The sequence below is a fragment of the Saccoglossus kowalevskii genome, chromosome 13 (genome assembly GCF_978046115.1).
Source record: "Saccoglossus kowalevskii chromosome 13, keSacKowa6.1, whole genome shotgun sequence".
Lineage (NCBI taxonomy): Eukaryota > Metazoa > Hemichordata > Enteropneusta > Harrimaniidae > Saccoglossus > Saccoglossus kowalevskii.
Genome location: NC_140653.1, coordinates 14,976,747 through 15,004,118, shown reverse-complemented (window position 1 = coordinate 15,004,118; position 27,372 = coordinate 14,976,747). Strand labels below are relative to the sequence as shown.

The 27,372-nt window shown below is 35.4% G+C and overlaps 1 protein-coding gene and 1 long non-coding RNA gene across 2 annotated transcripts in view; both read right to left on the bottom strand.

Annotated features, from left to right (window-relative positions):
- Positions 1 to 18,626: 18,626 nt before the first annotated feature.
- Positions 18,627 to 21,764, bottom strand: LOC146735031 (uncharacterized). Its single transcript, XM_085507325.1, has 6 exons — positions 21,717 to 21,764; positions 21,202 to 21,224; positions 20,850 to 20,967; positions 20,185 to 20,421; positions 19,760 to 19,782; positions 18,627 to 18,852 (listed from the first exon to the last, which is right to left on the bottom strand). The coding sequence occupies exons 1-6, from the start codon at positions 21,762 to 21,764 to the stop codon at positions 18,627 to 18,629; spliced, it is 675 nt and encodes a 224-aa protein (XP_085363451.1).
- Positions 21,765 to 22,562: 798 nt separating this feature from the next.
- The window catches only part of LOC144347592 (uncharacterized), a 47,941-nt gene continuing 43,131 nt past the window's right edge, over positions 22,563 to 27,372 (bottom strand). Inside the window, exon 2 of the long non-coding RNA XR_013419703.1 lies at positions 22,563 to 22,618. This is a non-coding gene — a long non-coding RNA (uncharacterized LOC144347592). The remainder of the gene's footprint in view (positions 22,619 to 27,372) is intronic.

Below are 27,372 nucleotides of genomic sequence, written 5' to 3'. Positions count from 1 at the left end.
ACAGTATTCTAAATGTAATGTTGGGTTATAGTACAGTATTCTAATGTAATGTTGGGTTATAGTACAGTATTCTAACGGTAATGTTGAGTTATACATGTAGTACAGTATTCTAAATGTAATGTTGGGTCATAGTACAGTGTTCTAAATGTAATGTTGGGTTATAGTACAGTATTCTAACGGTAATGTTGGGTTATAGTACAGTATTCTAACAGTAATGTTGGGTTATAGTACAGTATTCTAATGTAATGTTGGGTCATAGTACAGTATTCTAACGGTAATGTTGGGTTATAGTACAGTATTTTAACGGTAATGTAGGGTCATAGTACAGTATTCTAACGGTAATGTTGGGTTATAGTACAGTATTCTAAATGTAATGTTGGGTCATAGTACAGTATTCTAACGGTAATGTTGGGCCATAGTACAGTATTCTAAATGTAATGTTGGGTCATAGTACAGTATTCTAACGGTAATGTTGGGTTATAGTACAGTATTCTAAATGTAATGTAGGGTTATAGTACAGTATTCTAACGGTAATGTTGGGCCATAGTACAGTATTCTAAATGTAAAGTTGGGTTATAGTACAGTATTCTAACGGTAATGTAGGGCCATAGTACAGTATTCTAAATGTAATGTAGGGTTATAGTACAGCATTCTAATGTAATTTTGGGCCATAGTACAGTATTCTAACGGTAATGTTGGGCCATAGTACAGTATTCTAAATGTAATGTTGGGTCATAGTACAGCATTCTAATGTAATGTTGGGCCATAGTACAGTATTCTAAATGTAATGTTGGGTTATAGTACAGTATTCTTAATGTAATGTTGGGTTATAGTACAGTATTCTTAATGTAATGTTGGGTTATAGTACAGTATTCTAATGTAATGCTGGGCCATAGTACAGTATTCTTAATGTAATGTTGGGTTATAGTACAGTATTCTAATGTAATGCTGGGCCATAGTACAGTATTCTTAATGTAATGTTGGATTATAGTACAGTATTCTAATGTAATGCTGGACCATAGTACAGTATTCTAAATGTAATGTAGGGTTATAGTACAGTATTCTTAATGTAATGTTGGGTTATAGTACAGTATTCTTAATGTAATGTTGGGTTATAGTACAGTATTCTAATGTAATGTTGGGCCATAGTACAGTATTCTAAATGTAATGTAGGGTTATAGTACAGCATTCTAATGTAATGTTGGGCCATAGTACAGTATTCTAACGGTAATGTTGGGCCATAGTACAGTATTCTAAATGTAATGTTGGGTCATAGTACAGCATTCTAATGTAATGTTGGGTCATAGTACAGTATTCTAAATGTAATGTTGGGTTATAATATAGTATTCTAACGGTAATGTTGGGTTATAGTACAGTATTCTAACGGCAATGTTGGGTTATAGTACAGTATTCTAAATGTAATGTTGGGTTATACTATAGTTTTCTAACGGTAATGTTGGGCCATAGTACAGTATTCTAAATGTAATGTTGGGTCATAGTACAGTATTCTAATGTAATGTTGGGCCATAGTACAGTATTCTAAATGTAATGTTGGGTTATACTACAGTATTCTAATGTAATGTTGGGCCATAGTACAGTATTCTTAATGTAATGTTGGGTTATAGTACAGTATTCTAATGTAATGCTGGGCCATAGTACAGTATTCTAAATGTAATGTAGGGTTATAGTACAGTATTCTTAATGTAATGTTGGGTTATAGTACAGTATTCTAACGGTAATGTTGGGTAATAGTACAGTATTCTAACGGCAATGTTGGGTTATAGTACAGTATTCTAAATGTAATGTTGTGTCATAGTACAGTATTCTAAATGTAATGTTGGGTTATAATATAGTATTCTAACGGTAATGTTGGGTTATAGTACAGTATTCTAAATGTAATGTTGGATTATAGTACAGTATTCTAAATGTAATGTAGGGTTATAGTACAGTATTCTAACGGCAATGTTGGGTTATAGTACATTATTCTAAATGTAATGTTGGGTTATAGTACAGTATTCTAAATGTAATGTAGGGTTATAGTACAGTATTCTAAATGTAATGTTGGGTTATAGTACAGTATTCTAAAAGTAATGTAGAGTTATAGTACAGTATTCTAAATGTAATGTTGGGTTATAGTACAGTATTCTAACGGTAATGTTGGGTTATAGTACAGTATTCTAAATGTAATATTGGGTCACAGTACAGTATTCTAACAGTAATGTTGGGTTAATGTACAGTACTCTAACGGTAATGTTGGGGCATAGTACAGTATTCTAAATGTAATGTTGGGTCATAGTACAGTATTCTAATGTAATGTTGGGCCATAATACAGTATTCAAACGGTAATGTTGGGCCATAGTACAGTTTTCTAACGGTAATGTTGGGTTATAGTACAGTATTCTAACGGTAACGTTGGGTTATAGTACAGTATTCTAACGGTAATGTAGGGTCATAGTACAGTAATCTAACGGTAATGTTGGGTTATAGTACAGTATTCTAACGGTAATGTTGGGTTACAGTACAGTATTCTAACGGTAATGTTGGGTTATAGTACAGTATTCTAAATGTAATGTAGGGTTATAGTACAGTATTCTAACGGTAATGTTGGGTTATAGTACAGTATTCTAACGGTAATGTAGGGTCATAGTACAGTATTCTAACGGTAATGTTGGGTTATAGTACAGTATTCTAACGGTAATGTTGGGTTATAGTACAGTATTCTAACGGTAATGTTGGGTTATAGTACAGTATTCTAAATGTAATGTAGGGTTATAGTGCAGTAATCTAACAGTAATGTTGGGTTAATGTACAGTATTCTAATGTAATGTTGGGCCATAGTACAGTATTCTAAATGTAATGTTGGGTTATAGTACAGTATTCTAAATGTAATGTAGGGTTATAGTACAGTATTCTAACAGTAATGTTGGGTTAATGTACAGTATTCTAATGTAATATTGGGCCATAGTACAGTATTCTAAATGTAATGTTGGGTTATAGTACAGTATTCTAACGGTAATGTTGGGTTATAGTACAGTATTCTAACGGTAATGTTGGGTTATAGTACAGTATTCTAAATGTAATGTTGGGTTATAGTACAGTATTCTAAATGTAATGTTGGGTTATAGTACAGTATTCTAATGTAATGCTGGACCATAGTACAGTATTCTTAATGTAATGTTGGGTTATAGTACTGTATTTTAACGGTAATGTTGGGTTATAGTACAGTATTCTAACGGTAATGTTGGGTTATAGTACAGTATTCTAAATGTAATGTTGGGTTATAGTACAGTATTGTAACGGTAATGTTGGGTTATAGTACAGCATTCTAACGGTAATGTTGGGTTATAGTACAGTATTCTAACGGTAATGTTAGGTTATAGTACAGTATTCTAAATGTAATGTTGGGTTATAGTACAGTATTCTAACGGTAATGTTGGGTTATAGTACAGTATTCTAACGGTAATGTTGGGTTATAGTACAGTATTCTAAATGTAATGTTGGGTTATACTATAGTTTTCTAACGGTAATGTTGGGCCATAGTACAGTATTCTAAATGTAATGTTGGGTCATAGTACAGTATTCTAATGTAATGTTGGGCCATAGTACAGTATTCTAAATGTAATGTTGGGTTATACTACAGTATTCTAATGTAATGTTGGGCCATAGTACAGTATTCTTAATGTAATGTTGGGTTATAGTACAGTATTGTAACGGTAATGTTGGGTTATAGTACAGCATTCTAACGGTAATGTTGGGTTATAGTACAGTATTCTAACGGTAATGTTAGGTTATAGTACAGTATTCTAAATGTAATGCTGGGTTATAGTACAGTATTCTAACGGTAATGTTGGGTTATAGTACAGTATTCTAACGGTAATGTTGGGTTATAGTACAGTATTCTAAATGTAATGTTGGGTTATACTATAGTTTTCTAACCGTAATGTTGGGCCATAGTACAGTATTCTAAATGTAATGTTGGGTCATAGTACAGTATTCTAATGTAATGTTGGGCCATAGTACAGTATTCTAAATGTAATGTTGGGTTATAATACAGTATTCTAATGTAATGTTGGGCCATAGTACAGTATTCTTAATGTAATGTTGGGTTATAGTACAGTATTTTAACGGTAATGTTGAGTTATAGTACAGTATTCTAACGGTAATGTTGGGTTATAGTACAGTATTCTAACGGTAATGTTGGATTATAGTACAGTATTCTAAATGTAATGTTGGGTCATTGTACAGTATTCTAACGGTAATGTTGGGTTATAGTACAGTATTCTAACGGTAATGTTGGGTTATAGAACAGTATTCTAAATGTAATGTTGGGTCATAGTACAGTATTCTAATGTAATGTTGGGTTATAGTACAGTATTCTAACAGTAATGTTGGGTTAATGTACAGTATTCTAACGGTAATGTTGGGCCATAGTACAGTATTCTAAATGTAATGTTGGGTTATAGTACAGTATTATAATGTAATGTTGGGCCATAATACAGTATTCTAACGGTAATGTTGGGCCATAGTACAGTTTTCTAACGGTAATGTTGGGTTATAGTACAGTATTCTAACGGTAATATTGGGTTATAGTAACAGTATTCTAACGGTAATGTTTGGTTATAGTACAGTATTGTAACGGTAATGTTGGGTTATAGTACAATATTCTAAATGTAATGTAGGGTTATAGTACAGTATTCTAACGGTAATGTTGGGTTATGGTACAGTATTCTAACGGTAATGTCGGGTCATAGTACAGTATTCTAACGGTAATGTTGGGTTATAGTACAGTATTCTAACGGTAATGTTGGGTTATAGTACAGTATTCTAACGGTAATGTTGGGTTATAGTACAGTATTCTAACAGTAATGTTGGGTTAATGTACAGTATTCTAATGTAATGTTGTGCCATAGTACAGTATTCTAAATGTAATGTTGGGTTATAGTACAGTATTCTAACGGTAATGTTGGGTTATAGTACAGTATTCTAACGGTAATGTTGGGTTATAGTACAGTATTCTAAATGTAATGTTGGATTGTAGTACAGTATTCTAACGGTAATGTTGGGTTATAGTACAGTGTTCTAAATGTAATGTTGGGTTATAGTACAGTATTCTAAATGTAATGTTGGGTTATAGTACAGTATTCTAAATGTAATTTTGGGTTATAGTACAGTATTCTAACGGTAATGTTGGGTTATAGTACAGTATTCTAAATGTAATGTTGGGTTATAGTACAGTATTCTAAATGTAATGTAGGGTTATAGTACAGTATTCTAAATGTAATGTTGGGTTATAGTACAGTATTCTAAATGTAATGTAGGGTTATAGTACAGTATTCTAAATGTAATGTTGGGTTATAGTACAGTATTCTAAATGTAATGTAGGGTTATAGTACAGTATTCTAAATGTAATGTAGGGTTATAGTACAGTACTCTAACGGTAATGTTGGGTTATAGTACAGTATTCTAAATGTAATGTTGGGTTATAGTACAGTATTCTAAATGTAATGCTGGGTCATAGTACAGTATTCTTAATGTAATGTTGGGTTATAGTACAGTATTTTAACGGTAATGTTGAGTTATAGTACAGTATTCTAACGGTAATGTTGGGTTATAGTACAGTATTCTAACGGCAATGTTGGGTTATAGTACAGTATTCTAAATGTAATGTTGTGTCATAGTACAGTATTCTAAATGTAATGTTGGGTTATAATATAGTATTCTAACGGTAATGTTGGGTTATAGTACAGTATTCTAAATGTAATGTTGGGTTATAGTACAGTATTCTAAATGTAATGTTGGGTCATAGTACAGTATTCTAATGTAATGTTGGGCCATAGTACAGTATTCTAAATGTAATGTTGGGTTATACTACAGTATTCTAATGTAATGTTGGGCCATAGTACAGTATTCTTAATGTAATGTTGGGTTATAGTACAGTATTCTAATGTAATGCTGGGCCATAGTACAGTATTCTAAATGTAATGTAGGGTTATAGTACAGTATTCTTAATGTAATGTTGGGTTATAGTACAGTATTCTAACGGTAATGTTGGGTAATAGTACAGTATTCTAACGGCAATGTTGGGTTATAGTACAGTATTCTAAATGTAATGTTGTGTCATAGTACAGTATTCTAAATGTAATGTTGGGTTATAATATAGTATTCTAACGGTAATGTTGGGTTATAGTACAGTATTCTAAATGTAATGTTGGGTTATAGTACAGTATTCTAAATGTAATGTAGGGTTATAGTACAGTATTCTAACGGCAATGTTGGGTTATAGTACATTATTCTAAATGTAATGTTGGGTTATAGTACAGTATTCTAAATGTAATGTAGGGTTATAGTACAGTATTCTAAATGTAATGTTGGGTTATAGTACAGTATTCTAAAAGTAATGTAGAGTTATAGTACAGTATTCTAAATGTAATGTTGGGTTATAGTACAGTATTCTAACGGTAATGTTGGGTTATAGTACAGTATTCTAAATGTAATATTGGGTCACAGTACAGTATTCTAACAGTAATGTTGGGTTAATGTACAGTACTCTAACGGTAATGTTGGGGCATAGTACAGTATTCTAAATGTAATGTTGGGTCATAGTACAGTATTCTAATGTAATGTTGGGCCATAATACAGTATTCAAACGGTAATGTTGGGCCATAGTACAGTTTTCTAACGGTAATGTTGGGTTATAGTACAGTATTCTAACGGTAACGTTGGGTTATAGTACAGTATTCTAACGGTAATGTAGGGTCATAGTACAGTAATCTAACGGTAATGTTGGGTTATAGTACAGTATTCTAACGGTAATGTTGGGTTACAGTACAGTATTCTAACGGTAATGTTGGGTTATAGTACAGTATTCTAAATGTAATGTAGGGTTATAGTACAGTATTCTAACGGTAATGTTGGGTTATAGTACAGTATTCTAACGGTAATGTAGGGTCATAGTACAGTATTCTAACGGTAATGTTGGGTTATAGTACAGTATTCTAACGGTAATGTTGGGTTATAGTACAGTATTCTAACGGTAATGTTGGGTTATAGTACAGTATTCTAAATGTAATGTAGGGTTATAGTGCAGTAATCTAACAGTAATGTTGGGTTAATGTACAGTATTCTAATGTAATGTTGGGCCATAGTACAGTATTCTAAATGTAATGTTGGGTTATAGTACAGTATTCTAAATGTAATGTAGGGTTATAGTACAGTATTCTAACAGTAATGTTGGGTTAATGTACAGTATTCTAATGTAATATTGGGCCATAGTACAGTATTCTAAATGTAATGTTGGGTTATAGTACAGTATTCTAACGGTAATGTTGGGTTATAGTACAGTATTCTAACGGTAATGTTGGGTTATAGTACAGTATTCTAAATGTAATTTTGGGTTATAGTACAGTATTCTAAATGTAATGTTGGGTTATAGTACAGTATTCTAATGTAATGCTGGACCATAGTACAGTATTCTTAATGTAATGTTGGGTTATAGTACTGTATTTTAACGGTAATGTTGGGTTATAGTACAGTATTCTAACGGTAATGTTGGGTTATAGTACAGTATTCTAAATGTAATGTTGGGTTATAGTACAGTATTGTAACGGTAATGTTGGGTTATAGTACAGCATTCTAACGGTAATGTTGGGTTATAGTACAGTATTCTAACGGTAATGTTAGGTTATAGTACAGTATTCTAAATGTAATGTTGGGTTATAGTACAGTATTCTAACGGTAATGTTGGGTTATAGTACAGTATTCTAACGGTAATGTTGGGTTATAGTACAGTATTCTAAATGTAATGTTGGGTTATACTATAGTTTTCTAACGGTAATGTTGGGCCATAGTACAGTATTCTAAATGTAATGTTGGGTCATAGTACAGTATTCTAATGTAATGTTGGGCCATAGTACAGTATTCTAAATGTAATGTTGGGTTATACTACAGTATTCTAATGTAATGTTGGGCCATAGTACAGTATTCTTAATGTAATGTTGGGTTATAGTACAGTATTGTAACGGTAATGTTGGGTTATAGTACAGCATTCTAACGGTAATGTTGGGTTATAGTACAGTATTCTAACGGTAATGTTAGGTTATAGTACAGTATTCTAAATGTAATGCTGGGTTATAGTACAGTATTCTAACGGTAATGTTGGGTTATAGTACAGTATTCTAACGGTAATGTTGGGTTATAGTACAGTATTCTAAATGTAATGTTGGGTTATACTATAGTTTTCTAACCGTAATGTTGGGCCATAGTACAGTATTCTAAATGTAATGTTGGGTCATAGTACAGTATTCTAATGTAATGTTGGGCCATAGTACAGTATTCTAAATGTAATGTTGGGTTATACTACAGTATTCTAATGTAATGTTGGGCCATAGTACAGTATTCTTAATGTAATGTTGGGTTATAGTACAGTATTTTAACGGTAATGTTGAGTTATAGTACAGTATTCTAACGGTAATGTTGGGTTATAGTACAGTATTCTAACGGTAATGTTGGATTATAGTACAGTATTCTAAATGTAATGTTGGGTCATTGTACAGTATTCTAACGGTAATGTTGGGTTATAGTACAGTATTCTAACGGTAATGTTGGGTTATAGAACAGTATTCTAAATGTAATGTTGGGTCATAGTACAGTATTCTAATGTAATGTTGGGTTATAGTACAGTATTCTAACAGTAATGTTGGGTTAATGTACAGTATTCTAACGGTAATGTTGGGCCATAGTACAGTATTCTAAATGTAATGTTGGGTCATAGTACAGTATTATAATGTAATGTTGGGCCATAATACAGTATTCTAACGGTAATGTTGGGCCATAGTACAGTTTTCTAACGGTAATGTTGGGTTATAGTACAGTATTCTAACGGTAATATTGGGTTATAGTAACAGTATTCTAACGGTAATGTTGGGTTATAGTACAGTATTCTAACGGTAATGTTGGGTTATAGTACAATATTCTAAATGTAATGTAGGGTTATAGTACAGTATTCTAACGGTAATGTTGGGTTATGGTACAGTATTCTAACGGTAATGTAGGGTCATAGTACAGTATTCTAACGGTAATGTTGGGTTATAGTACAGTATTCTAACGGTAATGTTGGGTTATAGTACAGTATTCTAACGGTAATGTTGGGTTATAGTACAGTATTCTAACAGTAATGTTGGGTTAATGTACAGTATTCTAATGTAATGTTGTGCCATAGTACAGTATTCTAAATGTAATGTTGGGTTATAGTACAGTATTCTAACGGTAATGTTGGGTTATAGTACAGTATTCTAACGGTAATGTTGGGTTATAGTACAGTATTCTAAATGTAATGTTGGATTGTAGTACAGTATTCTAACGGTAATGTTGGGTTATAGTACAGTGTTCTAAATGTAATGTTGGGTTATAGTACAGTATTCTAAATGTAATGTTGGGTTATAGTACAGTATTCTAAATGTAATTTTGGGTTATAGTACAGTATTCTAACGGTAATGTTGGGTTATAGTACAGTATTCTAAATGTAATGTTGGGTTATAGTACAGTATTCTAAATGTAATGTAGGGTTATAGTACAGTATTCTAAATGTAATGTTGGGTTATAGTACAGTATTCTAAATGTAATGTAGGGTTATAGTACAGTATTCTAAATGTAATGTTGGGTTATAGTACAGTATTCTAAATGTAATGTAGGGTTATAGTACAGTATTCTAAATGTAATGTAGGGTTATAGTACAGTACTCTAACGGTAATGTTGGGTTATAGTACAGTATTCTAAATGTAATGTTGGGTTATAGTACAGTATTCTAAATGTAATGCTGGGTCATAGTACAGTATTCTTAATGTAATGTTGGGTTATAGTACAGTATTTTAACGGTAATGTTGAGTTATAGTACAGTATTCTAACGGTAATGTTGGGTTATAGTACAGTATTCTAACGGCAATGTTGGGTTATAGTACAGTATTCTAAATGTAATGTTGTGTCATAGTACAGTATTCTAAATGTAATGTTGGGTTATAATATAGTATTCTAACGGTAATGTTGGGTTATAGTACAGTATTCTAAATGTAATGTTGGGTTATAGTACAGTATTCTAAATGTAATGTAGGGTTATAGTACAGTATTCTAACGGTAATGTTGGGTTATAGTACATTATTCTAAATGTAATGTTGGGTTATAGTACAGTATTCTAAATTTAATGTAGGGTTATAGTACAGTATTCTAAATGTAATGTTGGGTTAGAGTACAGTATTCTAAAAGTAATGTAGAGTTATAGTACAGTATTCTGAATGTAATGTTGGGTTATAGTACAGTATTCTAAATGTAATGTAGGGTTATAGTACAGTATTCTAACGGTAATGTTGGGTTATAGTACAGTATTCTAAATGTAATGTAGGGTTATAGTACAGTATTCTAACGGTAATGTTGGGTTATAGTACAGTATTCTAAATGTAATGTTGGGTCACAGTACAGTATTCTAACAGTAATGTTGGGTTAATGTACAGTACTCTAACGGTAATGTTGGGGCATAGTACAGTATTCTAAATGTAATGTTGGGTCATAGTACAGTATTCTAATGTAATGTTGGGCCATAATACAGTATTCTAACGGTAATGTTGGGCCATAGTACAGTTTTCTAACGGTAATGTTGGGTTATAGTACAGTATTCTAACGGTAACGTTGGGTTATAGTACAGTATTCTAACGGTAATGTAGGGTCATAGTACAGTAATCTAACGGTAATGTTGGGTTATAGTACAGTATTCTAACGGTAATGTTGGGTTATAGTACAGTATTCTAACGGTAATGTTGGGTTATAGTACAGTATTCTAAATGTAATGTAGGGTTATAGTACAGTATTCTAACGGTAATGTAGGGTCATAGTACAGTATTCTAACGGTAATGTTGGGTTATAGTACAGTATTCTAACGGTAATGTTGGGTTATAGTACAGTATTCTAACGGTAATGTTGGGTTATAGTACAGTATTCTAAATGTAATGTAGGGTTATAGTACAGTATTCTAACAGTAATGTTGGGTTAATGTACAGTATTCTAATGTAATGTAGGGTTATAGTGCAGTAATCTAACAGTAATGTTGGGTTAATGTACAGTATTCTAAATGTAATGTAGGGTTATAGTACAGTATTCTAAATGTAATGTTGGGTTATAGTACAGTATTCTAAATGTAATGTAGGGTTATAGTACAGTATTATAAATGTAATGTAGGGTTATAGTACAGTACTCTAACGGTAATGTTGGGTTATAGTACAGTATTCTAAATGTAATGTTGGGTTATAGTACAGTATTCTAAATGTAATGCTGGGTCATAGTACAGTATTCTTAATGTAATGTTGGGTTATAGTACAGTATTTTAACGGTAATGTTGAGTTATAGTACAGTATTCTAACGGTAATGTTGGGTTATAGTACAGTATTCTAACGGCAATGTTGGGTTATAGTACAGTATTCTAAATGTAATGTTGTGTCATAGTACAGTATTCTAAATGTAATGTTGGGTTATAATATAGTATTCTAACGGTAATGTTGGGTTATAGTACAGTATTCTAAATGTAATGTTGGGTTATAGTACAGTATTCTAAATGTAATGTAGGGTTATAGTACAGTATTCTAACGGTAATGTTGGGTTATAGTACATTATTCTACATGTAATGTTGGGTTATAGTACAGTATTCTAAATGTAATGTAGGGTTATAGTACAGTATTCTAAATGTAATGTTGGGTTAGAGTACAGTATTCTAAAAGTAATGTAGAGTTATAGTACAGTATTCTAAATGTAATGTTGGGTTATAGTACAGTATTCTAAATGTAATGTAGGGTTATAGTACAGTATTCTAACGGTAATGTTGGGTTATAGTACAGTATTCTAAATGTAATGTAGGGTTATAGTACAGTATTCTAACGGTAATGTTGGGTTATAGTACAGTATTCTAAATGTAATGTTGGGTCACAGTACAGTATTCTAACAGTAATGTTGGGTTAATGTACAGTACTCTAACGGTAATGTTGGGGCATAGTACAGTATTCTAAATGTAATGTTGGGTCATAGTACAGTATTCTAATGTAATGTTGGGCCATAATACAGTATTCTAACGGTAATGTTGGGCCATAGTACAGTTTTCTAACGGTAATGTTGGGTTATAGTACAGTATTCTAACGGTAACGTTGGGTTATAGTACAGTATTCTAACGGTAATGTAGGGTCATAGTACAGTAATCTAACGGTAATGTTGGGTTATAGTACAGTATTCTAACGGTAATGTTGGGTTATAGTACAGTATTCTAACGGTAATGTTGGGTTATAGTACAGTATTCTAAATGTAATGTAGGGTTATAGTACAGTATTCTAACGGTAATGTTGGGTTATAGTACAGTATTCTAACGGTAATGTAGGGTCATAGTACAGTATTCTAACGGTAATGTTGGGTTATAGTACAGTATTCTAACGGTAATGTTGGGTTATAGTACAGTATTCTAACGGTAATGTTGGGTTATAGTACAGTATTCTAAATGTAATGTAGGGTTATAGTACAGTATTCTAACAGTAATGTTGGGTTAATGTACAGTATTCTAATGTAATGTAGGGTTATAGTGCAGTAATCTAACAGTAATGTTGGGTTAATGTACAGTATTCTAATGTAATGTTGGGCCATAGTACAGTATTCTAAATGTAATGTTGGGTTATAGTACAGTATTCTAAATGTAATGTAGGGTTATAGTACAGTATTCTAACAGTAATGTTGGGTTAATGTACAGTATTCTAATGTAATGTTGGGCCATAGTACAGTATTCTAAATGTAATGTTGGGTTATAGTACAGTATTCTAACGGTAATGTTGGGTTATAGTACAGTATTCTAACGGTAATGTTGGGTTATAGTACAGTATTCTAAATGTAATGTTGGGTTATAGTGATTTTTGATTTACGGGTATGTAAAACGAAATTACATTAACGGATGTAACTGATAACTTTTCCAATGAAATCCTTAGCACCCCGTTGGCAGGCCAGTCACACTGGTTCTCACCACAAGAGGTTACGATCCCCCCTGCCAAATGCTAAGTACAACTGAAACTAATATCTACATATTTACATGAAAAATTGTCCACCTGTGCGGATCTATTTGTGCAGGAGTTTTACGACCGTATGCCCTTACTGACGTCAACCGAACTTGTTATGTGGGAAGTTGGCACCCAAGGCTCACAGGTGCTACACCTTGCCCAAGGGTGACCTGGAGGTAGTTGCGGCAAAGGGTAACCTCATTCTCCCGAGTACAAAAACTCCGCAACCGGATGCAATTTTAACGTCGTACCCAGGACATAAAAAATATGTTTTAAAGCTGAAAACCGACACTACTAAGCCATGAGGCCAAACCTGTAACAAACCGGGAGCGCTGAAAAGCACCGCGTTCACCCGCGCGATCAGTGTGTTGAGGAAAATGACAAGCCAAGAGGGTGGCAAATCAGTGTTTGTGTGTGTAGACTGATATCCACCATGAGAACAAAATCCTCTGACACGACTAATGTCACGAAACCAGGGAGTACCACAACAATTACCAAAGCGGATAAAAGAAGACTAGATATGACTCAATAGGGCAAAAGCCCTAAACAGCGAAGTGGACAAGTAAAACCTAGGTTTGCAGATGAATTTGAAGTGCATCATTCTGAATATCACATAACACACCGTCCACTGCCCAAAATGTTTCAAATTTAGGTAGCTGATTTTTAAAACGGTGGTATTCATATTCCGTTTTGATCCTCAAAATAAGTCTCGTTTTGAAAATTTCTAGAGAATCACTGACACCTTTTTGTTGCCTCTTGTTTCGACGACTGGTGTGAATTGCAGCTTTCACCATGCTCGTTAATAGGCAAAACATTTGTTGTGCCTGTCGGGAAAGAAAACCCTTAGAACGACGCGGTGGCAGAATTAAAAACCACCAGATTGGCATACGAAAGCCTGTTTGAAGCAGACCAGATGTGATTATTTTGAAAGTATGTAATAGCTCGTTATTAGATGGGCATTCTATAAAGATGTGTTCAAGTGTATCCACCTCGCCACAAAAAATACACTTATCCGAGCTTGATAACCGAGCTTTGAAAAGGAAACTACCAGTTGCAAAGGCGCCATGGGATATGCGCCACTGCATATCTCCGTCATACGTCGTAATTGGTGCTGCATAACAGTCCTGAAAATTTGGTTTAGTTGTTTCAGGCAGACTAAGTATGTCACACCATACGTTTCTTGGTTGTTGTTGACGACCACTAGTACTGAGAACTTCAATTAAATATTTATATATTGCGCCTTTTTCAAGTTTATAAAGCGCTAGATTTAGCTCATCAGAAAAGTGTAGCTGAAAACTGAGATGAGAGAGAGCATGAGCACGCTTGTTTTTTTGTTTGAAATAATTGTTCACAGTATCCTTCCATTTGGTAGGCATGGAATCATGAATAACCTTGAGACTGAGCTGCAGAATGCGTTCAGAATGTATATTTACTCTATCTGAGATGTTTGAAGCTTCCAGCCACGTTCGATTTGTTTCATGGACCAGATCACAGACTTTGGTTATACCAGCGTCCACAAAGTGACGGAGTGCAAAAGGTTCCTTTCTAATAGGATGATTAATAAATGCATTGTGAAAAAGTGGTTCATTAAAAATATCAATCGGATTATTGTCATTAAATTTACGCACCTTATCTACAGACTTCCAGCATTGAAGGAGTTCACGATAGAATGGTGGTATGCTCTTCAGTTTTAAAGGAAGGCTATTCGTGGTGCACAACAGCTGCCTAGTATAAGACATTTTGCTTGCTTGGATGAAGAAGTAGTCAGTGTACTTAAAGCAAAAATGATCAGTATTGCCATAAAGATATCTTTGAATATAATTAAGTCGCGTGGCGCTGATACGTGTGGGGAGATGGGTAACATTTTGTCCCCCCTTTTCCAGAGGAAGATATAGTGTTTTAGCAGCAACCCAATGGCGACCTTGCCAAAAGAAGTCAAGTAACGACCTTTGTATATTCAAAACAACATCAGTGGGTGGCACTAGGCTAGTAAAGCGGTATAGTAGTTGGGATGACATAATGTTGTTAATTACCATAGAGCGCCCCCTATAGGACATACTGTGAACAAAGTGGTTCCAGAATTCAATTTTTCTATTTATCTTTGAAACCAACTCAGTCCAGTTCTGTTTGGTATACATTTTATCATTCCCGAGAAAAACGCCCAACAATTTTAACCCGGTGTTGTTCCACTTAATATTGAGAGGAGAAAACGTGTTGTTGCGCCAGCTACCAACCCATAAACCTTCCGACTTTTCGAGGTTGATTTTCGCATTTGACGCGCGTTCATAAATACGCAACCATGCAGCAAGTGATGCGAATTCTTGTTTATGTGTGATAAAAAATTCTATATCATCAGCATAAGCTGTAAGTTTACAGTGTTCATTATTGAGATGCGGTATTGTTAAACCTTTAATATTTCCATCATTTCTGATTTTATGGAGCAGTGGCTCAATGGCAATAACATAAAGGGCTGTGGACAATGAGCAACCTTGCCTAATACCACGTGACAGCATGACGGGAGGGGTGAGAGCACTATTTATACGGATAAGGGACTGAGCATTTGAATATATAAGATGAATGTAAGAAATAAACTTGTCACCAAACCCAAAAGCATGAAGTGTGTTGAAAAGATAAGCGTGATTTACTCTGTCAAATGCTTTTTCTTGATCTAGAGCCACGATGCCGAGGGGAGAGTTAGTCATATTAGCACAGTCAATGCTGTCACGTAATAGACTGATGTTGTCATGGATATGCCTGTTTGGAATACTACAAGTTTGATCTGGGTGAATTATGGAACCAATGATCCCGCGCAGACGTATTGCTAGTGTTTTAGTGAAGATCTTGTAATCACTGCAAAGAAGACTCACAGGTCGCCAGTGTTTTAGTTGTGTAATATCACCTTTCTTTGGGAGTAGGGTAACAACTGCTCTAGAGCAAGAAAGTGGAAACACATTTTCTTCAGTGGCTTTACTGAACACGTCACAGAGGTCTTTCCCAATAAGATTCCAAAATTTTTGATAAAACTCGTTCGGAATCCCGTCAATGCCGGGAGTTCGCCCATGCGCAAGTTGCTTTACGGTGTTAGTAAGTTCGCCATACGTAATAGGCTCATCAAGGTCATCGCGGTCGGTATTACTCAGCTTTGGCAGGCCCTCAAGGATGGTATTCTGAGCATCTATATCAATATTATCTGTAGTATACAACTTAGTGTAAAAGTTGCGTACTATTTTGCGGATTTCAGCTTGACTTTGTGTGAGACTGTTGTCATGACGCCTGAGCTGAAAAATAGCTTTTTTGTTTCCATTCTTTTTCTCTATTTGGAAAAAGAAAGTATTACACACATCATTTTCATTTAGAAAATGGTGCCGCGCTCGTGTGATGAGACCTTTATTCTCATGTTGAACCATGTTTGAAAGGAGTCTCTTTTTTTCTATGTATGATTTTGTGGGCGGCGAATTCTGGGTGATATCGCGCTCCATAGCTCGGATGTCCCTTTCCAATGTTTGTTTTGCTTGTTTATGTTTATATTGCTTGAATGCGCAATACTGTTGAGTAATTAATTTTATTTTATTCTTTCCCACGTCCCACCAAGTTTGAATATGTGAATAGTTTTCACGACAAAGTTGCCATTCCAGCCAGAAATCCGTAATTTCTTTAACATATTCATCATCCTGTAAAATTTGTGTGTTCATACACCATACAGGACTTTTATTTTTACCATTGTTAATTGTTATTGATATACTAACAAGAGAGTGATCAGAATAAGCCAACGCCCCGTTACTAATTTCAACAGACTTGATTTTCCCACGCATACACTTGCTAATGTACATTCTGTCCAGGCGAACAAGTGTACCACTACGCCCCCAAGTAAAATTAACAGTAATGTTGGGTTAATGTACAGTATTCTAATGTAATGTAGGGTTATAGTGCAGTATTCTAACGGTAATGTTGGGTTATAGTACAGTATTCTAAATGTAATGTAGGGTTATAGTACAGTATTCTAAATGTAATGTAGGGTTATAGTACAGTATTCTAAATGTAATGTTGGGTTATAGTACAGTATTCTAAATGTAATGTTGCGTTATAGTACAGTATTCTAACGGTAATGTTGGGTTATAGTACAGTATTCTAAATGTAATGTTGGGTTATAGTACAGTATCCTAACGGTAATGTAGGGTCATAGTACAGTATTCTAAATGTAATGTTGGGTTATAGTACAGTATTCTAAATGTAATGTACGGTTATAGTACAGTATTCTAACGGTAATGTTGGGTTATAGTACAGTATTCTAACGGTAATGTTGGGTTATAGTACAGTATTCTAAATGTAATGTTGGGTTATAGTACAGTATTCTAAATGTAATGTAGGGTTATAGTACAGTATTGTAACGGTAATGTTGGGTTATAGTACAGTATTCTAAATGTAATGTTGGGTCATAGTACAGTATTCTAATGTAATGTTGGGCCATAATACAGTATTCTAACGGTAATGTTGGGCCATAGTACAGTTTTCTAACGGTAATGTTGGGTTATAGTACAGTATTCTAACGGTAACGTTGGGTTATAGTACAGTATTCTAACGGTAATGTAGGGTTATAGTACAGTATTCTAAATGTAATGTTGGGCCATAGTACAGTATTCTAAATGTAATGTTGGGTTATAGTACAGTATTCTAAATGTAATGTAGGGTTATAGTACATTATTCTAAATGTAATGTTGGGTTATAGTACAGTATTCTAAATGTAATGTAGGGTTATAGTACAGTAATCTAAATGTAATGTTGGTTTATAGTACAGTATTCTAAATGTAATGTTGGGTCATAGTACAGTATTCTAACGGTAATGTTGGGTTATAGTACAGTATTCTAAATGTAATGTAGGGTCATAGTACAGTATTCTAAATGTAATGTTGGGTTATAGTACAGTATTCTAAATGTAATGTAGGGTTATAGTACAGTATTCTAACGGTAATGTTGGGTTATAGTACAGTATTCTAACGGTAATGTTGGGTTATAGTACAGTATTCTAAATGTAATGTTGGGTTATAGTACAGTATTCTAAATGTAATGTAGGGTTATAGTACAGTATTCTAACGGTAATGTTGGGTTATAGTACATTATTCTAAATGTAATGTTGGGTTATAGTACAGTATTCTAAATGTAATGTAGGGTTATAGTACAGTATTCTAAATGTAATGTTGGGTCATAGTACAGTATTCTAACGGTAATGTTGGGTTATAGTACAGTATTCTAAATGTAATGTTGGGTTAATGTACAGTGTACAGTATTTTAACGGTAATGTTGGGCCATAGTACAGTATTCTAAATGTAATGTTGGGCCATAGTACAGTATTCTAAATGTAATGTTGGGTTATAGTACAGTATTCTAACGGTAATGTAGGGTCATAGTACAATATTCTAACGGTAATGTTGGGTCATAGTACGGGACTATTAGTTCATGGTGCAGTATTATTGGGCCATAGTACGGGACTATTAGGTCCACAGCGTAGTATTTTAGGGCCATGGTACAGTGTTTTTTCTCTATCCATTCAGTTCTTGTCTATTCCAACTCAATGTATTTACATTTTTTCCATTTCACGACACCGCTATCACCTCCAAGACTGATTCCACTTCCAAGACTTCTTACATCGCTACTACTTTCTACAATAGTAGTACTCATACCAATTTTGTTCAATGCATTCTTTGCATTCGTGGAATTGAACTCGTAGTGTAGTTTTTTCGAGGATGTAGTTACTGTTTTGTACGATTTCTTGGTTTCTTTGATTCTGAAATGAAACCAGTAGATTAATGAGTAGATTGTCGCTAAAGGGCGGTAGTCGTCGCGCCACGCATGCGCGAGATATATCGGTCTCGTATACTAGTAAACACAGATGACGACTTTGACTGTTGCACAAATCAACGATTACAAACTGAGACGTTACCAAGCTTTAATTAGGTAATTGTAGTGCAAGTCGTGCCCAGGTCAAACCTCATACTTGTGATTTATATTAGAAGAGCGCATTGGATTATGGGAAAATCAACATTTATCAACACAAATGTCGCACATGCGCAGGCATGCGCAGCGCGACAACCACCGCCCTTTAAAATATCCACCTTTATCTATCCCTATCTTGGTGTACGATATGTATTACATACATAACTCTACTCCTTCCTAGCATCTAATAATGCAAGAATAAATGCCTGTTCTACAATATTTGTCTTTTTCTATAACATTTTGCCATACCAGCTTCAGACTGGATATCGATTTTGTTGGTACAAGTCACTTCCGAAATAACAATTTCTAAAATTTTGAATTTTTTGTTGATTATCCTACTAAATTTTTACAAGCATGACAGTGACAGGTGCTGAATAACAAAAAATCTTGTGAAATCCCTAAAGTTTATATTATTCATTGGGTCATTCTTGCAACCATAGATGCCGTAAAGCGGTACCAAACAAATAAATGTCGTGACATGATGAGTAACTCGTCAGTTGGAAGATATATTTTGGTTTACATAAATGTAGGTCATGTGATCTCGGGCTAGTGACAAGCAAATCACGCTGTTTATCACCCATTTGATAACAAAGATGTCATTTGGGTTCCTTATTACTGGTATATATGTGCTTTTATACATGTGTATTGCAGCACATTGTAACTACATGAATTTCTTATAAACCATAAAGTAAACCTACCTTTTCATTATTAAACCGAAATCCTGATCGGAAAAAAATAGAAAAATGATTAGTTCGATTGAAAGTGGTCAATAGATTTGATTCTGAGCGTCTATGTGGGTATATTTGTATGTTACGCCACGAGTTTTTAAACGTGAATTTACAGCGCCCTCACTGGCGTATTTGGGCTGACAATGCAGCCAGTTGAAAACATTGTTAGTGCCGACACTGCTTACAACCGACTGTGCTTTTTAAATACCGAATTGCTCGTACTATCTATTCAAAAGAAAATCTGTCGTGGTGACGTCACTATTTACCAGCCATTAATTCACTGCAGACTGGTAATGTTTGATAACGTGGACTGGGTAAATATGCAGCGAACAGAGGTTTGTCAACTTCCGATGAAACCCCAAGCTGACAAGCCCCTACTGTGCTCTTCGACTCACTCGTTCAATAGACGCGGTATCTCTTTTATCTCTGAGGGCATCCTGGAGTTTGTGGTAAAAGCGAAGCCCGGCATCTATGACCTGTTGGCATTTCGTCTTTTCTGCCCGGAGAATCTCTTTCTGGCTTTTTATGTCAAGTGTGTAAGCCTGGATCATGTTGTATCTCCGATGATTGATGTATTCGAAGAAGACATCAAACTTCTTCTTCACTTCCGATCTAAACTGCGACTCAGAATCCTAAGGAAAAAGACCAACAGCTGGCTAGTTTTATCATATTACCCAATAAATATATGTTTAAATGAATGCCCTTTCTTTCAATCATAACAATAATACTAAGATTTCCAAATGCTTACCTTATTTATTGTAATGTACATCCTATCTGCATCTTCATCCTTCGACCAAATGGATGGAACAGTACATGGTAATTATTATTACGCAAACACTTTATGTAATACAGTTAGATTTTGATTTTACTAATGAATTAGCATATAGACATATATAGTACTTAATGATTTTATTTTTTTAATCTGGCACTTCAATAAAGATGAATGCTTTTCCCGACGCCCTCTAGTGTTACATTAAATGGTTCATTTGCAATAATTACTAAAATCCAATCAATCAATCAGTCAAACTGAGTTAAGAATATTTGGCCACACTCAACTTACCCAGTAATGCTCAATTGACTTATGTTTGGTCTGTGTGTCCACGCTCTCGCCATTTCTCCTTAGACACAGTTCCTTCAAAGCTTTCTTTGATTCGCTCAGGTCAAGATTGCATACTTGGCTAAAATTGAATAAATTATATAATTATTTATTCGTTTTGAAGAGATGTGCATTATTTTCAGTAGTTGTGTTCGATAGGTCAAAGTTAATTTTTAAAGTTTGGTTAAATCAAAGACAAGTGTCTTTGGTTAAATGTGCTTCAATAATTCACGTATATTTCAACGTGACAATGATGACGAGTTACGAACTCATACATCCACACACACAAACAAACAAACACGAACATCAAACATACCCTTCGATTTCTGAAGCTGCGTACTGCAACAAAAGAAAAAATCAAGCAATGTTAGAGAAGATTATTTAACCTCAGTTTCAATATAACCTTGGCTAAAATAATGTACACGTAGCAACCAATCTACCACGCATAGTTCTATTTCAAGGAATACAGTATATCTCTGCCACCACGCAATCTTACGCACGTCGTTGTTTGGTCGGTCGGTGTATCACAGCGGTACTACTTTTAAACATATGCACCGAAACATTGTCATGCCAACGATTTTCGAACCCGACGCAAGCGTACGATATTTGTAGATTTGTAGATTTGGGTTGTTTTCAAAGTGAGAATCTCGTGTAGCACAAACGGAGTGGCATTAGGACAAGTTAGCCGTCAGTAACAGGAAATTATTTGAAATCGTTTGTTTATGTTTCTTCGTCTGGCATTCGGCAAGATCAGCTTGAAGAACCGAGTACCACCTCAGTAACTACGTTATTCCGCGATGAAATTATTTTAGTAAATTGTAACCATTTTACCCTTTTCTCTGTGTTTACAAAAAGATCATTATCACCAACAGATAACATATTTTAAAACTTCTTTCACCAGTAAGAAGAAGTAAACACGACAGCGCTTTAAAGGGCGGTGGTCTTCACGCTGCGCATGTGCGCCATTTGTGTTGATAAACATTGATTTCCCTACTATCCAATGCGCTAATGGAAATCACAAGTATGAGATTTGGCCTGGGCGCCACTTGCACTAATGATTGCCGTTTGGTAATGATTAAAGTTTAGTAACGTCTCAGTTTTTACTCGTTGATCTACGCAACAATCAAAGTCTCATCTTTGTTTATATGAGACCCATATATTTCGCGCAGGCATGGCGCGACGTCTACTGCCCTGGCATTTAACCACAAATCTGCGGTAGCGGTGGTGGCAGAGATACTTTCGGTGTTGACCGCAAGAAACTCCGGAAGAATACGTAGTAACGTCGCACGTATTTTGCACGCGTTTCAAACGTCGCATGGGTCCCATACCGAACACATCACCGAGCGACAACTGGGGTTTTAGGGTAAACCCAAAAAGTGCGCAGTTATAAAATATCAATGATAATATTTAAGTTTAATTTGGTAAAACAAATATGTTTCAATGACGAGATTTCTGTTTACCTTAACAATTTCTCCCAAGACATGTTTTCTTTGTCTTTCAACGGCCCAGATTAGAGCATCACATTCTTGTTTAATCTTGTTTTTTAATTTTGGCACACTCATCTGCAACAGATTTTGTGACGACTTTGATGACTTACGGCCTAAAAGTTTGTCATGATCGTTGACCACCCAGTAAACTTTGATATTTTCCTCCAATATCTTTAGTCGCTTAATGCACTTTTCTAATTGTTCTACCCCACGGTACACTTCCTTCAACATTTCTGGAAAAGTGTTCTGAAAAAGAAAGAATTTTTTTTAAGGGTATGAGTGTCACGCACCATTTGCAATACGGCCACGCTCTTTGTCTCCCATATCGTAACGAGCCCTTGTGACTGCTTGGTTGATTGTGGTTGGATGGATGGTTGGTTGGTTGGTTGTGATTGGATGGTTGGTTGGTCCGTTCGTTCGCTCGTTCGTTGGCGAAGGGATTATGAATAAGAGGAGAAAGAGAAAGAGTCAAATGCGTTGCCTCATAAATACACTTGTTTCAAGTGGGAGATAGTAAAATTAATAACGGATTATAGAAATTTCTATAGATTATAAAAAGCAGAATACGGTGAAGTACTAAATACATAGATGCAAATTGATACATTTGTATTGCGTGATGAGAGCATATTAAGTCGTAGTACTTTTAGCTGATAGTTTACCCGAATTACTACGTTTACACACACACATACTGATAAATACGGATTTCTCCAGGTCAATGTTTCGATTGTTCCACTGTGTTATATCAGGGGGGATTCTTCTCCTCTGGGGTCTCCACACGTGCCAGGGGGGGGGGATCTCGTCTCGTCTCTATGTCGCGTCCCCTTGAGGTGCGGGATCGGGAAAGTCACTTAAACCTTTACAGTCAAATAGACGCACACAACAAAATACGTTTCAACTCTCGTCTTTAGTCAGTCAGTCGAGTACTCTATAAGACACAGCGCCCTGGGGAAAAGTCCCCAAGACTATCGCAAGGCTGGCCCAAGACTGCCTCTAGACTGCGTCAAGACTCGCCCCAAGACTCTCCAGGACTGCGTCTGTCGCGGTGTACTCGCCAAGACCAACTAAAAACAACTTTATTCATTTTCAAAACCTTAACCAATTACAAAGCAGTTAAAAGACTCTAAGGCGTAACTTTCAATCATGAAGCCAATCACACTAAGTACTGAACACGTCATATCTTTTGATTAATCGTTCACAATATTAGTAATTGCGAAAACCAAACTGTCAGAAATAGTAGTCCGAATAGCGACGGTTATCTCATAATTAGTTCCAAATCATTGAGCCAATTTCCGTCCAGAACCTCGCATGGGCTTAAACGACGACAGACATAACACAGCCATTCGCTAGTAATCAACTAATTAAGTCGATCAACAGATACGTGCAAACATTTTCATCATAGTTACATTCATATTGATCAGACAAAGTCCACTGATATACGAATACAATGTAGTACTATTGTCAAAACGAAAATAAATTGTTACGAATGTTATGTTGCCAAATGATGCCACAAGTACGTCCCCGTATCGCGGTAGGTGTAGGATTGTACGTGTCACTCTGTCTTAAATAGACCATTTTCCGTACACTGCGAGAATCACGCGTTATGCGTGAAATCGAACGTAAAAACAGGACAAACAAAGGTCATAGCGTCGTAGTCGCGTCAAACATCGCGTGGGATTCGACAAACGCGAAAGTATTTCGGGGACATTTCCATGCTTAATAATGTGCTGTCCACATTTGATGATAGGCAATTTCGATTAAGTGAGGGTATTCGGAAGCAATATTCCCCTGTCGAAGATCGGCCGGTCAATGTAAGCTGCGAAATAAAGAAATTCTAGTTCAAAATCAAATCGTTCGATTTTTGCGGCAGACGTTCGACGCGCGTCTTTCATGCATCTCGCGAGATCTCGCAATTGTTCGGAAAATCACCTATTAGATCTCGACTTTGTGTATGTGCCGGCACAGCACACATTGCAGAGACATACAATCACGTCATAGTCACGGTTGATCAACGAAGTTATTTAGATACCTACACACATTATGCTCCATAATCCCCCAAATAACTTACTGAACCAACCAACTCCGTTCTGTACACATGCAGAAGTGGGGGAATATGTTCACATATATTACATATAGTATACTTTAAAAAATATTCGCATTACAGTGTCCATGATACAGAAAATATAATGAAGCTGAGCATCATGGGTATTCTCTAGTTAACTGTGCATAAAGTCCAAAATCGCCTTCTATCGACCATTCAATGTAAACAATTTATAACACACATAATGAAGAGTACATACCTTCATTCACAATTCTGAATGAATATTTCAAAGAGTTATAGTTTGGATGGACATGAAGAGTGAATTTTAGTTTTCTGTCACTATTAAAATACAATTTTTGTTTATGTTTGAGTTTAAACCCATGCCCATAGACAGACAGAGAGACAAAAGACTTTCACATTTTGCTTTGTTTTTGGAGTAACTCGCTGTTTTATATGACTTTTTCCACGCTTACATAATCCATAAACGTATCGCCTTGCCCGTAAATGTATACAGTGTTCTTTGAAAAGTCAGTTTTTAGTGGTTGACTTGATTGTTTCAGTTGTCCAGGGTATTATAATGCTGGACATGGCCTTTAAAGTGCCTGTGCAATGCCCACTCTCACGTTAACTATTTTAGATCCGTGTTCTACTGAAGTGGGCAGTTATTGATTGTTTTTGTCAAAATGGTTACTCCTATCCAAGTAAATTTAAGATATATCTCGTGCTGTAGCCACGCCCACCTATCCTGAAACGGTCGACTGTTTCCGGATTTCCGACTCTCGCCGAAAGTGCGCCACCAAATGCCAAAATATGAGAGGAAGCCATACCCCTGAGCTGTACTTATATAACACTGCGTGATTCAACATACTTTTAAACGATATACATTTTTCGGTCGGCATTTCTTTTTTTTGTCAATTTTTTTTTTTTTTTGAGATAGAGAGTTTTTAGAAGTTGTTTTCAGAACAAACGTTTGTGATGGTTAAACGTTGTGTTGTGGGCGGTTGCAGTAATACGTATAGTCATAGTGTAAGTATTCACACTTTTCCAAACGATCCGAATAAAATAAGATGTTTATCTTGATAAATAAATATTATATATATGCAACAATAGGTCAGTAATTCATGCCTGCTTTTAAGTGGGTCTTTCGACCCAAATACTTGTACATGTGGTATGTTTCCTTACCTGTGGACGGATCTGAAACATTCAATATATCAAAGATTATTTACGCTCACTTGGGTGCCGCAAAAAGGAACGTGGATGTTTACAATACCCGGCCGGTAGCATCTGGGCGGGTCGAAACGACTGCTCGATGTAGTCGCCAATGGCGGTTACAGTGAGGGTATTACTGATGATATTATGATTGTTTCCAGAGATACGTATTATGCGATATCGATGTCAAAGTTTGCCTATAATAATAATAATAATAAAACTGTCGATATACGCCACCTACGCACGGGTCGGGGCATGTTTGGTTCTCTTGGTCTGAGGCTGAGTATACACTTACAAGTTGGGTTTAGAAGAAAAAATGGTATGAGTTTACACATTTACCTTAACTAGCATACATGGTCAGTTCAGTGGCGAATCCAGCAAAATGTATTGGGGGGGGGGGGGGGGTCCAAGCTTCGCTTAAAATTTACGGAGCATAAATCGCAGAGAAGCTATGCATAATCCAGATGATATGAATGATCGTTTGGGGGGCATGGCCTCTCCCCCCCCTCTGGATCCGCCACTGGGTCAGTTTCTACGTCCTCTTCGTCAATGCTCACGTAGTAGAATATAAAACCTCAGCCCGTGCTAAAAAAAAAGAGATGATAAGTACGGATTAAATCTGGCCCATATTTAAGATCCGGTCCAGATCCTTAGCACGGGCAAACGAAGTGCGCATGAACGCTTATCTCGGGTTAAGTGCCCAAAACGTCATCGTATTCAGTGTTCATTTGGAAGATTTACTGATATAGTCAACTATTCATTTCGGTATGCGATTTCCTGCATGAAACCGTGTAAATAACGATTTAAGCTAGCACTGAATCCGCATGCTGTTGTTTGCAGTAAATTTGGCTGTAACTCAACACAGTAGGATTGTGATGTGACGTGTTGACTTTGACTGAAGCAAAGTGTCACCCAGTGAAAACACTGGCATCGACTAAGAAAACAAAACGTAGAATGAGATATACTCGAAATCTTCAGTCAAATATATATTTTGCACGAAGCTACAAATTCCGAGTTGGTGTTTTTCAAAGAAGATACATTTGGCGCAAAGGAAGATACAATTGTTATTATTGTTGCCATGGTGTCTGTTGTGCAGATTTTTTACCAGATTTTCCCACCTAACTTGAGTGCAGGTGTGAACTGCCTGTTAAGTTCGAATGTAATCGGCTCAGCCAAAAACAAATCATGGAAGAGTTACATATACTAAATGCATACATATGCAATATGGCTCAGTAATACTATATTACATGTATACATCTGCAGTGGGGCTCAGTAATACTATATTACATGTATACATCTGCAGTAGAGCTCAGTAATACTGTATTACATGTATACAGTGTAGTAGAGCTCAGTAATACTATATTACATGTATACATCTGCAGTAGAGCTCAGTAATACTGTATTACATGTATACATCTGTAGTAGAGCTCAGTAATACTATATTACATGTATACATCTGCAGTAGAGCTCAGTAATACTTTATTACATGTATACATCTGCAGTAGAGCTCAGTAATACTGTATTACATGTATACATCTGTAGTAGAGCTCATTAATACTATGTTACATGCATACATCTGCAGTAGAGCTCAGTAATACTATATTACATGTATACATCTACAGTAGGGCCCAGTAATACTTTATTACATGTATACATCTGCAGTAGAGCTCAGTAATACTATATTACATGTATACATCTGCAGTAGGGCCCAGTAATACTTTATTACATGCATACATCTACAGTAGGGCTCAGA